The sequence below is a fragment of the Ictidomys tridecemlineatus genome, chromosome 6 (genome assembly GCF_052094955.1).
Source record: "Ictidomys tridecemlineatus isolate mIctTri1 chromosome 6, mIctTri1.hap1, whole genome shotgun sequence".
NCBI lineage: Eukaryota > Metazoa > Chordata > Mammalia > Rodentia > Sciuridae > Ictidomys > Ictidomys tridecemlineatus.
In genome coordinates this window covers 15,310,404-15,324,008 of record NC_135482.1, presented here as the reverse complement: position 1 = coordinate 15,324,008, position 13,605 = coordinate 15,310,404, and the positions used below count along the sequence as shown (strand labels likewise).

General features: G+C 44.8%; 1 protein-coding gene across 1 annotated transcript in view; it reads left to right on the top strand.

Annotated features, from left to right (window-relative positions):
* Positions 1-12,063: 12,063 nt before the first annotated feature.
* C6H12orf75 (chromosome 6 C12orf75 homolog) overlaps positions 12,064-13,605 on the top strand; it is a 42,484-nt gene continuing 40,942 nt past the window's right edge. The window contains exon 1 of the mRNA XM_078052901.1: positions 12,064-12,246. Within this exon, the coding sequence (XP_077909027.1) occupies positions 12,201-12,246 (46 nt within the window). The 5' untranslated portion in view covers positions 12,064-12,200. The remainder of the gene's footprint in view (positions 12,247-13,605) is intronic.

The window sequence follows — 13,605 nt, the reverse complement described above, 5'->3', positions numbered from 1 at the left end:
TTTACTTTGGCTCATGGTTTCAGAGGTTTCCCACCATGGTTGCATAGCCCTGTTGCTTTTGAGCACCCAGCAAAATAGTACATAATGGTGGAAACTCGTGGCAAAGGAAACTGCTTACCACATGGCAGCTGGGAAACCAAAAGAGAGAGACAGGAATGGGCGTGGTCCCAATATCCCCTTCAAGGACACGCCCCCAATGATCTAACTTCCTTCCACTAGGCCCCACCTCTTAAAGGTTCCAACACCTCCTCAACCACAGACTGGTGACTGAGTCTTTAGCATATAGACCTTTGGGGTCATTTAAGATCCAAACTGTAACAGTTCTGTAAGTTAGTCTGTGAACTAGCTTTTGGAATCACTATTTCAGTTCCTATGGCAAAACATGTTTTAAGATGTATCATTTTTCTGTTTAGGCACAACTTTTCTTCATCAAGAATTGGATGCTATATTTTCCTTTCTCTTGTCTAATAAAAATGAGAAATTCAATGTACAATTGTCCCCAAAGAGATTTTTTAAAAAATACAATAAAATTCTGCCATGTGCACGTGTGTATGCACATGTACACACACACACACACACACATTCCACAAGGAAGAAAAGTTTCCTTGGCAACTATTGGCAAATATGGAAAATAATATAATTTATCATAAGAATAAGGCAATAAGAATGTCAGAATGAAACCATTTAAACACTGATATTTATAGGTTTGCATGGAAAGCCCAGAAGGAATTCCTGATGTTCTTAGATACATAATTACACAGTAGTTAAAGTTAAATAGATTTTTTTTTCAAGCTAACAGAGTGTTCTTCTCTCACAAATCATCTGTACTTTGGACTTGGATCCTGGTGAATTTCCATCACTATTTTCTCCTGTCAAGGAATAAAGAAGTTGTTTTAGGAAAGACCTACCTAGAGCTGTGGGTTGAGGTTTGGGACAGTCTTCCAGGATACAATTGCAAGTCAAGAAGCCTGCCAAGGAGCATCTCTGGGACTTCCTATATTAGTAGCTTGCCATCCACTAGCAGTGAAGTGACTTTTTCTACAGGATAAATCTCAGCAGATTAAATTAAGACTGGCCAAAGGCACTCATTCAAGCCATATGGGTTAGAACCCATTTTCTCCCTTGGGAAGGGCTATGAATGATGTTGGGGAGGAAGCCTAAGAATACTGGATCCACAAGTTCCTTAGGTTAGTCCGAAAGGATCTGTCCCTCCAACCTGAAGATCTCTGCTGTGTGACAGGTGGCAGAAATAATGCACACCCTAAGGTGTGAAGATCGAGTTTATTTTAACTACATTTTGTTTTCCTAAATGAAAAAAAAAATGGAACAAAACTCAAAAGATTTCCTTTCAGCCTATGTTTTTCCCTCAATCTATGGGAACAGCTAAAATAGAAGATGACTACTTTAAAAGAGCTTTTCCAGAGATTCCAATTTGGTTTTTATTAGCCAGGGACTATTCCATTTTGGAGACTACCACTTTACAAAGTCAAACTGTATGAAAATGCGCTTTGTAATCATGACCACCATTAAAGAACGGGATGTTTTAGTTTGTATTTCTAGGTTGGTTTCTAAAGGATTCACTAATTAATATATTCATTATTACTGTACCAGTTACATTTCTTCAGTCACAGAAACACATTTGATTAGTTTAGGAAAAATGGGATATATTGGAAGGAAATTGCACAGCTTTACAGAGGAGACCTCTTTTAAAGGAGGCCTCTGGAAAGAACTAACAAGGAAAGCTCTGGAAGGACCATGAACAAACCCTCTGGGGCACTGACATCAGGATAACTGGGCTCCAACGATTTTCCATCTCTGTGTCACTCTGCTCAGGATTCAGATGCATGGTAGAGAAGTGGGTTGGCTTACTGGGATCAGGGCAGTCCTTCAGCTTGGTGCACCATCTTGGCTCAAAAATCCCATCAGAACCACATTGAGAAGTGGGAGGTGAATAGTTAGCCAAAGGAAAGCTGGGTTCTTGTGACAAGAAGAGAAAATATGAAAAAATACCAGGCAGGCAAATTCAGAACTGTCCACATCATTACTTAGAATATCCATTAGAATGATTTCAACAGGGAGTAGCAATTCCCAACAGAACTACGAACAGTGGTGGCTTTGCTTGTCCCACCACCTTAAGAAACCCAGAGGTTGTTGGTCCCAGAGGATTGCCCAGTGAATACTCATGATAGTAGTAGATGGAAAGACAGTAGGTAGCCCATAACCTGGGGAAATGACAACTCACTACTACAAAGAGCAGTGAGGCTAGGAATCAAATGGAATTTATGTTTATAACTGAGAGGACATTCCCATTCTTACAGCCAGAGAAGAAGTAAAAACTGATATTTCCTATGGGAGAGGAAAGTGGCAAATGTCCTTTTTCATAGCAGGAGGTAGAGTCTAAGGTTTAGGAGGAGGGTTACCTACTTGCAGAAAAAGTTATATATGGATGATTTTACACATGGCATGGGGTTGATAATGCCCATCTGATTTTTTTGTGAGCATAACCACATTATGAAATCACTCCAGCAGCCCAGGGTTAGTGATGCGACCGTGAGAGAGGGAAAACGCTTGCTGATTTTAAATGCGTAACAATGTTAGACTGGGAAGGTGGAGGAGGAGAAACTATCAGGAACTATCGCACAAGTTTCCACAACAATGTGCTTCCAAAGAGGTCAGTATCTGCATCACAGGGTGAAGGATAGATGTGTGTGTGCTAATTTAAGAGGCAGATTTCTGGGTCCAAGGCAGAGTTACTGAATCTGAATTTCTGAGGATAAATCCCAGAATTCTGTACTTTTAATAAGGACCTCACTTAATTCTGATACTTATTAAAAGGTCCCAGTGATACTGTATTGGATGGCTCCAATACAGGGGTGCTGTTTGTATGCATTGCAATATGAATCGTGTCCAGGGGTGCTGTTTGTATGAATTGCAATATGAATTGTGTCCCTTGGAGCTGTGTAATGTGGAGACCCTGCCTGAGTTTACTCTACCTTTGCTGCCATAGGCCTTCTCCTGGCACGTGCTGTTTATTTCCAGTGACATTAATGCAATGAAGCACTCAGCACAATTTAAAGAGGAGCTGAGGGCCAAGTCTCTACTTTTATTGGAAGAGCTGAAGTTGATCTTCTGCACCTCTCTGGCAGGCTATGGATGGTAAGAATTTCATTCTGTGCCAATAGATAGGAATTACTCCTAATTTATTGTGCAGAGAGATCTGGGTCATGGTGTCTCACGACCTATGAGTACTCACTGGATGGCAAGACTGCCCCAATGCCAGGACAGTGCATTTCACAGGCATGTGGGGCTCCGAAGGTATAATTTGTTCCAATTATTATTTTTTTCCTTATTGGCTGTACATTTCAAAAGCAAGTGCTTTGGAGACTAAGGAGAGAGGAAGTTAGGAAATGCTGAACAAAATTGCTTTTACCCTGCACAAAATTGCTTTGCACAATCTCTGATCTAGTTTATTGATTCTTTCTTCAAACAAGTTCTACTCCATGACTCAAATGAACATTTTCTGGGCATCTATCAGAAAAATAATAGTTCACCTTGATGGAGAGCTTCCCATGCATTTGGGCTTCTGGATATGCAATGTCAAATAAAACCCTGATCTTGGTGAGTTGATATTTTAGTTGCGAGGATGGGGAGACAGAAGATAAACAAGACATAATGACACAAAATGGGAAGGAATGAGCCTGAGGTAGAGAGGGAGGAGGCAATAATTCTTCCTGGGAGCATAGGAGACTTGCCTTTGAAAGAAAGGGACCTTTGATGGGCACTGATCCAAGGTTGGGTATGGAGGTGCTGGGTGGAGGAGGCGGAGGAAGGCACGCCTGGCTGGAACACCCATATGAGCAAAGATGTGGTGGAAACCCTTGGCTTAAAACACGTGCCCACGTGGAGGAGTGCCTGGAGTTGGGGCTGCAAAAGGAGGTAGGGGCAGATTGTGAAAGGACTTTGAAACCAGCTGCAGAGATCGGCCTTTATCTTCTTGACAGTGGGGAGCCAAGGTCAGGTGTAAAGTTGAGTGATCTGATCAGATATGTTGAGACAGAAAGAGGACTTGGCATGAGCGCAGGGCATGGCTGCCTCTGCTCCTGGAATGCCACCCTGTTTTTTCCATCTGGCTGGCACCGTTCTTATTTAAAGATCTAGCTAGGGTCACCTCCTTCAGGAAGACTTCCATGATCTTCTCCCCAGCATTGCTGCCAACCAACCCCTCCTACGGGTCTCTGCTGAATCCTAGGCTTTGAGTGTGACGACACCTAGAACACTTTATTGCATGTTTGTTTCCCTGGCAGCCGGAGGGTTTGTTGGGGGTTGGTCTCCTTCAGTCTAGGAAGGTTCCAGCCCAAGACACTGTGTCTGAAATCATATTTCAAGATCTTTAAGATAGGAAACACTGCAGTAATTTAATAAGATTTTTTTTGACGTCTGTTGTAGCAGTTAACGTTAGACAATGATGTCTTCATTATCTCTCTGCGCCTTGGCAGATTCCCGCTCCTCAGAGGGTCTGCCTGAATTTGGAAATCAGTTCCTCTAGAAATCTAGTTTGAATGTGGGTTCCAAAACACAAATGAAAGTCCCAATTCCGTTTGCTTTAGCTAATGATGAAGTGTCTCTGTCTCATCTTCCGGTTCCCTCCCTCTTTTCCGAGCAATTTAATCTTAACCATTAGAGGGTATTGTTTGGTTAGTCATGGCAACGAAGTCGTTTGATAGGCTGATTAGCAGCTTAGACGCAATATTGACATTCTGGCTGTGTCAGCCAACGCTTTGAGATTCTAGCATAAAGGTTTGACTGATTTACATGTATTTCCCAAAACTTGGATACTAAGGGTCTTGTAGTTAGAGAGAAAAAAAATCTCCTTAGCATGGTAGAATATGTTGATTCGGTTTTCAAATATGTTTGTAAAGCAATGGTGAAATATGAGAATACAGCTCATTTGGTTTCATTTAAAGTAGTCCATGAAATAATAATCTGGGAGAGAGGAATTTCTTTGGGGAAAAAAAAAAAAGGTTTGTTTTTTTTTTTTCAGGAGAAATGTGCACTTTAGAATTTCAACTTCAAGTTTCCGTTTATTTCCCCATAAATATGTAGTTGCTAAAATCCCACTTTTAAAAATTGAACTTATAAAATAACACTCTATTATAATAAAGATTTCCTACACATGCAGTGAAATCCTTGCTCTGGTTTTCCCTAAGATTGGATAGTATTTCATTATTTAAAATATTAGATCTAAAATTAAATTCAAGCAAAAGGACTGTGTGTGTCTGAATGCTAGATTTGTAAGTGGATATATATCACTGAAGAGTCTTTCTGCATGTTTTTAAATCATTAAAGATTATTCAACCATGTTTTAAATCTTCAAGAATAATGTGTAAAAAAAAAACAAGTAAATGAAAGCTAGAGGAAAGAATTATGAATGTTTTCACCATAAAGAAATGGCAAATGTTTGAGGAGATAGGTTTGCTTACCCCGATTTAAACATTACAGAATGTATACATGTAATAAGACATCACATGGTTTCTCCTTACATGCACATGTTCAATTTTTATGTTTTATGTATCAATTAAAGATGAGTCTAAATTTTAAAATATAACCAAAAATATTCGGGGGCAGTTGGGTGTGGTAGTGTACCCCTTGTAACCCCAGTTACTTGGCAGGTTGAGGTAAGAGAATTGAAAGTTCAAGATTAGCCTCAGCAATTTAGCATGACCCTGTCTCAAAATGAAAAACAAGAAGGGCTGGGGATGTCGCTCAGAAGAAAGCAACCCTGGGTTTCGTCTCCAGTTAGCAAACAAACAAACAACAAAATAATACACATCACTTCTTGCTCATGGCTTGAGTTCTAGCTTGATCTCCCCCAGTCACGAGGGCCGACTCATCCACTTGGCACAGGCTAATCCAAGTCTATCACAGCCTGAACATCAGACACCCAAGCAAAACGCTCTCAGTTCCCCGCAGGAAAGGATTTTCTCTATGCAGTTTTCTTCCAAGAAGAGGACACGATGTTTCTTATTTTACAGGTGCAGTAAACCTTCTCGGTGCAGCTTTCGAGGCGCCTGGCAACAAGGATATCAACTTGCCTGTGGCAAATCTTTCCCTAGTTCCTCCCGGTCACATTCACATTGTCAATAGCCGGAGATGGTAAACAAGCCCTCTAACTCCAGATGCCAGTTGGACCTAATAACCCAGGAAGTTCATAGGACAAGGCAACATGCAAGCCTTGATCACATCAGAACGTTACAGAACACCCTCCCCTCCCAACTTCAAATGCAACAACGCCTCCATTTATACGAACAGCCAGAATCGATAATCCCATAGAGACGGAAAGCAGGTCGGTGGCTGCTGGGCGACGCAAGAGGCTGGACTGCTGGACGGTGGCCAGGTCTCCTCCTGGGTGAGGAAGTGTTTTTGAAGTAACTGAACAGAGGGTGACGGCTGCACAACATGGAGAACATGACAAATGCCACTGGGTTGTCACTCTGGAAGGATTCATTTCAACTTAAAAAATGTGATAACGTCAGATAGTGAGGGCTGGCCATGTTGAGGGGTGAGGAAAAAGGATGATTTGCAGGGCAATCGACGGCCAGTTCAGAGTCTCCATCCCACTCCCTCCAGGTGAAATTGGCCAACATCATAAAAACCACACATCGGCCTGCAGAAAACACAGTCCATACGTGGTGTGGAGTAGAAATGGGATCCCTCTAGACGCCTGTCGGTGTGACACCAGCCCACAATTCCTGATCCGCCCTCCACTCTCAAATCGCAGGAAACTGGCTCAGCACATCTCTGTGCTCTGAAGGTTCTACCTGGGCCTTGCTTCTGAGCCTTGAAACCTGGCAACCTGAGGTGCCCGTGTCTGACTGCGACACAAAGCCAGGACATTTTAAGAACCATTGGTCTAGTTCCTTCCATCCTCAGATCTCAGTCTAAATGTCACCATTGCTATGTAAGTGTATCTCTACTTGTGTTTTTTTTTCCTTAAATTTTTTTATTTGTTCTTTTTAGACATACATGACAGCAGAGTGTATTTGGACATATTATACATACATGGGGTATAACTTATTCCCATCCTTGTGGTTGTACATGATGTGGTGTCCATTCCCTTCATTCTCTTTTGTCTAACCCAATGAACTTCTATTCTCCCAACACCTCTCTTATTGTGTGTTAGCATTCACATTATCAGAGAGAACATTCAGCTTTTGGTTTGTAGGGATTGGCTTATTTGACACATGAACAGATAAAGAAAATGCAGTATATATACACAATGGAATATTACTCAGCCATAAAAAGACTTTATAACCTTTGCCAGTAAATGGATGAATCTGGAGACTATTGTGTGAAGTGAAATAAGCCAATCTGTTTGTGTCTTTAATTTTAGCCTGATATATGGCTAAACATCTTCATCGCACATACCCTACCTTGTGATTTTTGGGCATCTATTTGTATTTGTTATTATTATTTTGCCTGTCTCCTTCTCTAGAAGATGAACTGCCTGGTGGCATGGATAGAGGCTCCATAATATTCCAGAGACTGTGCTTTGGTGCAAACATTGAGTGAGGTGCTAGAGAAACAACCCTGAGCAAAACCAGGCACAGAGGAGAGGGAAGGGCATTTGGGGAAGGGGAACAGCTTGTGCAAAGGCCCAGTGTTGGAGAACACAAAGCTTTCAAGGAGCAAAAAAAGGCACAGGAAGGAGGATGGAGGTAGGAGAGGTGGATAGAGGTTGGATCAGGCAAAATCTCATGGGTGCCATTAAGGACTATCTTTATCTTAAGAGCAATGGGAAGCCATAGAAGATTCTAAGGAAAATGGGAGGAAGTATTTTGATCAAATTTACAAGCTGAAAAGCTACTACAGAGTGCCTGGAATGGGAAAGGGAGGGCTGACTGCCTTGTGAGCCCCCAAGGTCTGCTCTCCCTTTCCTGGCTCTCGGTCCACGCAGTCTCGGCGGACAAGCAATGAAAAGCCCTGGGCTAACTCCCGGTCTGTGACCAGACCTCTGCAGGCCTGTTGGCCTTTTTGCTTTTTTTCAAATGACAGCATTGGAGTCAGTGCTATCCGTATTGTACTGTCCACTGCTGTTTCAGCCACTCAGAAAATGCTCTTTCAAGTTCTGGGGACTCGCCTGCTATTTAAGTCACGATGGCAGGCAGAGCGTCCCTCACCCTGGGCCCATCTCCATTAAAGGAGGAAAGCTTCTCCTTCTCCCTGACCCCACAGAGCACTTGACCTTGTACTTTCCCTCCTGGGATTTTGAGAAGCCCATGAGAGTGGCACAAGGTTAAGTGGAGATGGGGTTGGGTCTGTGCCAGCAGCTGTGATGGGCGACAGCAGAGTGGCACTAGGGACAGGCACCGAGTGGCTGGCTGCATTGTTCCTCTCCTCCAGCCTCTTTTGCTCCTGGACTGCGTCCCATGCCTGGCTTCCCGGCCTTCTGTCAGGTCTGTGGACGGCCCGACAGCCTCACAGTGAGTTCTCCTCCTGCTGACGAAGCCAGTCAGTGTTTGTTGTTTGTACCCAAGTCTCCTGCCGGATATGTACAAAATAAAGGACAAATATGTTATTGAGACTCAAAATCAACGACAGCCGTCTCCCTTTATCTGCAGGTGTACATTCTGAGACCTCCAGTGGATGCCTGAGACCACAAGCCCTTTTTTTATGCTGTTTTTTTTTTCCCCTGTACATACATACCTGTGATGGAGCTTTCATTTATAACTTAGGCATAGTAGGAGATCAACAACAATAAGTGATAACAAAGTAGGACAATATGATAATACACTGTGATAAAAGTTATGCCAACGTGGGCTCTCCTGCTCTCTCTCCAGCATTATTGTCCTGTACTCATCCTTGTTCTGGTGACGGAGTGAGACAAATCCTGACCACAGGGGAGGGAAGTGCATGGCATAGACACTGAGACACACTTAGGTAGCTATCGACCTTCTGACTGTATGTCATGGGGCTCATCCTGGCCAATGGAAAGCAGTGGGGGGAGTGTACTTGGGTCCCTCCCAGCTTTCAAAGGCCCAGAGTGGAGAAAAGCCCCCTTTTAGATGCAGAGTATTGTAGCCATCTTGTCGCATGTCAACAGGGAAAAATAAAAATAAAACCAGGCTGCCAAACATTTTGCCGGGAGCCCTCTATGGGAAGGAACACGTAGGCTTACTTGGCTCCCTGTTCTGCTCTCGCCTTGTCTTTCCCATCAGATCCATTTCAATCATGCGCCTCCTGACTCTTCTTCACACCAGATCAAGACAGCAAGGTACTGTGGTTTCACCGTCACAGAGAGAAGCTGACATCCACCCATCAGGAAGTGGGGCACGCATTCATGATTTTCTTTTGACTATTTTTAGAAATATCCGAATGCAATGAGTCTTCATCCATAAAATAAGACGAAACAAAAATAAATCCCTAAACAGGAAAAAGGTGACCCTAGATTTACTCTTCACTCCACATTATTTTTCTTAAATGTTTAGTTGTAAATGGACACAGTACCTTTATTTTTATTTAGTTATTTTTATTTCATACTGAGGATCAAACCTTGTGCCTCACATGTGCCAGGCAAGTGCTCTACCACTGATCCATAATCCCAGTCCCCATGCCACATTATTTTTTGTATATTTGCATCTTATTGGGAACTTTTCATACTCATCAAATGACCTTGCACTGCCCTCTGTATACATTTTAACTCCTTACCAGGCCCAGTCATACCTGGAGTGATCTGACCTACCTCTTGGCTCCCCACCCCCACCTCTGCTCTGGCCCAGCCCTCCTGGCCTTTTTCCTGTTTAAAAAACATACCCAGCATGCTCCTGCCTCAGGGCTCTTGCACTAGCTATTCTCTTTGCCTGGAATGCTCTTTCCTTGAGTTGTCACATGTCTGATATTTTGCCATCCATCATATCTCAGTTAAATACCCTTACTTGGCTACCCCATATAAAATAGCACAAGATTTCTCTCCTACTCCTGGTCTCCTATTCCAGTGACATGCTTCATTTTTTCCTATGGCACTTATAGAATCTGAAATGATCTTATTTTGTTTTATTTTGATCTGTCTCCTCCCACTATATTTTTTCCTCTCCTTCTAGTTCATGGCCACATGTACTAGAAGCATGTAAAGAAGTAGCTGGCACAAAGGAGATCCTGAATAGTGTTTGTTGAAACAATACATAGATACATACTCTGTAACCTTGGAGCATGTTAGTGACAGGGGTCAATGCCCTCCAGCCGAGAACACAGGGAACACATTTGTAGTTGTCAAATTGGGTTTATTGCTGCTCACTGCAGTTAAAACAAGACAAAACAAAACACAACATGAGGATCCATGAAGTATCTTAGTAGGAGGATGTTAGGAAAGAATTGATAGAATTTAAATTCCTTTTAGGTGATTTTTGGTTGGGATTTAAGGAAAACTTAAATTTTTTCTGTATTGGATATCATCAGGAAGCAAGGATAATTCCATGGATAATCTCAATAAATCTCATCTACAAGGCAGAAAGACTGAAACTGGTTGGTAAAAACAGACAAATAATCATAGGTAAAGTAGCAGCATTCATATTTCCAGGATGGGGGTTGTTGGGGGTTCTTGTGGTTGGCATAGTGACTTTCTTTGTGTCAGTGCTTAGACAACATTACTGAGTCTTGTTTTTTTTTTTGTTTTTTTTAAATCTCACTCCATCAATTAGAGATTGGCCTTGTGTGATATCATGTTCTGTGAAACCACATTCAATAGAAGAATGCAAAGGTCTAGTTAGGTCAAGTCAGTTTCTGGATGACAGAATTTGTTTTCCTCTTTCTTACAGGTGTAGGAGGGCCAAAGTCTATTATCAGACAGCATAGAAATAAGCAAGAGTATTTCTTTTGGAGACCCTCCAATTGTGGACTTGTATTGGGGTGATCTTTGAATCAAGACAGCTGAGGTCAAGGTAAAGAAGCAATATTTCTAGAAGTCAACTGAAAAAAAAAAAACAAACACCTTTGTCCAAGAATTAATATCATCTCAGTGCATGGCCATGTGTACCTAATTTCCAAATGGAGGATGGCTTATCTCTGTATCCTGAATGATAGGATAACCAAATCCTCATCATAACCTGTCTTCCTGGTGAGACTATTTCGAATACATTTCTATCCCCAGGACTTAACAAAGGACTTGGCACAGGCTAGGCTCTCTAAAATATTGAATTTAAAATGGAGCTTTAATTCTTGGCTTGAATTCCCTTCACAAGCCATTTATTGAGTCTACGTTATGAGCCAGAAGAACACCGAAATATCCTAGTCCTCACCTCCAAGGTATTTGCATTTACTCTTAATAGATTTAAGACTGAGGATAACAGCTGGCATTAAAGGTCAGGCACTATGTTGGGTGCTTCACAGGTTTACCATTCTGCAGGGCAGGGCTTGTAACCTAGACAGCCTGACTCCAACAGTACTTGCCCAGCACACTTCTGTCATCAACTCAGGGCGCTGGTCACTGAAGTCGTGACAAACATTTATTTTAAAGTGGAGTATGTTCATGTGACCAACCTGGGAAAGAACTTGTTCTCCTCTTGGCAACGATGGACAGGGGAATAGAGCTGCATTAGCTTTCTGTTAAAGCAGGAGAGAGTCTTGTTTGGGGCTTCAGTTCTGAACATCATTGAGTCAGTCACCTCCACTGGGCATCCACGAGGCTCAACACAGGTGCTCCCCGCAACTTCCTCTGCCCCCCACATCCTGGGGCAGGGAGGGGAAGTGAGGAAATAAAACAGCAGGCAAAGAGGAAGTGGAGGGTGTGCAGGTGGGCACCCCCCCCCACCCGCCTCGCCGCCCCGCCCGCGCCGGCCACGCCCTCTGCCCCCGAACCCACTTTAAACTCCCGCCCCCCCTTAACAACCACCAATGAGCGGCCGAGGAGCGCGCAGGAGGCTGCGGATTGGCCGGAGCCGCGGTTGCCGGGGTGACGGGTGGGTCCGGCGGGGTCCCCCGGCGGGGCGGGGCGGGGCGGGGCGGAGCGGGAGTGCCCGGCGATTTCCGACCCGCCCTCCCGCGCCCCCCGGAGGCTGGAGGGGCGTCCCCCGCGCGTCCCCCACGCGTCCCCCGCTCCCGCCCGCTTGCCAGCTTCCAGCTCGGGGCGCGCCGCCCTCCGTCTGGTCTCCGCCCCCAGGACCCGCGGCCGCGAGCTCCTGAGCGCGGCTTCCCGGGCCAGCGGCGCGATGGGCTGCGGGAACTCCACCGCTACCAGCTCGGGCGCGGGCCGAGGTGAGCGCGGCGGCTGGGCGCGGCGGGGTCCTGAGGGCGAGGCCGGGTCGAGGCGGCGGGAAGGAGCGGAGCGGAGACCCGGGGTGGGGGTGCGCGGCCCCCCGACCCGTCCCCATTTTCGGGACCCGGGCAGATCGCCGGTTTCTGGAAACACCAAAGCCCGGCGCGGGGGCGGACACGCCTGGACCGCGAGCCTGCGGGCGAGCCGCGGAGGGCGCGCGGGAGGACGGTGGCGGGGGTCCCTTGCAGGGGGTCAGGGCTCACACCCTTCGGGGCCAGGGTTCCCTGACGTGACCCGCGGTCCGCTCCCTTCACCTCCAACTCTCGCTCCTTCGGGCCTCGCCCCCCAGCCCCTCGGATCCGGGACCGGGCACCTGGAAAAGTGCCGCCGCAGAGCGAGTCAGGACTTTCGGGTGGACGATGGGTTGGGATGCAATGCGGGTGGGGTGGAGGAGAGCTGAGGACCGGGCTCCAGAAATGCATCCCGCTTCGGTGCAGCTGATGCCCCACTGGGTTGCTGTTAGGATTTCTCTGGGAAGCTGCAGTAGCACGATGTGTGTGGCAGAGCTTCAGTATCAGCAGTTCTCTTGATGGCGTTTTCCCTTTAAGCACGTACGGAAACTTCGTTTTACACCACTTCATTTTGGTGATTGGCAGGCAGGTCTAGATCCTGACCAGGCTTTGGGGTCAAGTGATGATTCTAAAACTCAACTCTAGCCTTTAACCCAATCGGTGTCACCCGATTTAAGATAGTTTGGCTCGGTCTTGAGTAGTATCTGCTACCTCTTTTAGTGTCGTTTTGGATGAGAACTCCTCTCCTAGCTCCTCCACTTGAGATCAGTCAGTCGCTACATCCTGCCCTAACCAGCAAATGCAAACAGCAGTCTGTTACTGCAGTATTTCTTAGGCGGTCATGGATGCCCTGTCAATGACTTTGTAACCTTGGACTTGTCACTTCCCTTAACCTACACCTGAAGCCTTGTTTATTTTAAAGTTTATTTGGGCATTCACATGATAGGAGCAAGAGTGGAAATCTGCTTAGTTAATTGGCCAAGTTTATTTTTCCTTTTTGGCTTTAGATGATCATATACGTGGAATATTCATTTTTAAGAGAAGGAGCTCAAATATGTGGGATTCTAGTCCTAGAGATTGAATGAGCCTAGGTAGTGTTTCATTGAAAGGTTTATCGGTTACACGTAATCTTTACCATCTTAAATTAAAATCTATCCTTGTGATATACAGAGATCTACCGGGGAGCAAATCTTTTAGAATCATGTAACAGTGAGAAGCTGGTTAATTTAGTTAGTGCCTTATGCTAACGGTGGCAAGGACAGGATTCAAAGCTCTATATGGAAACCT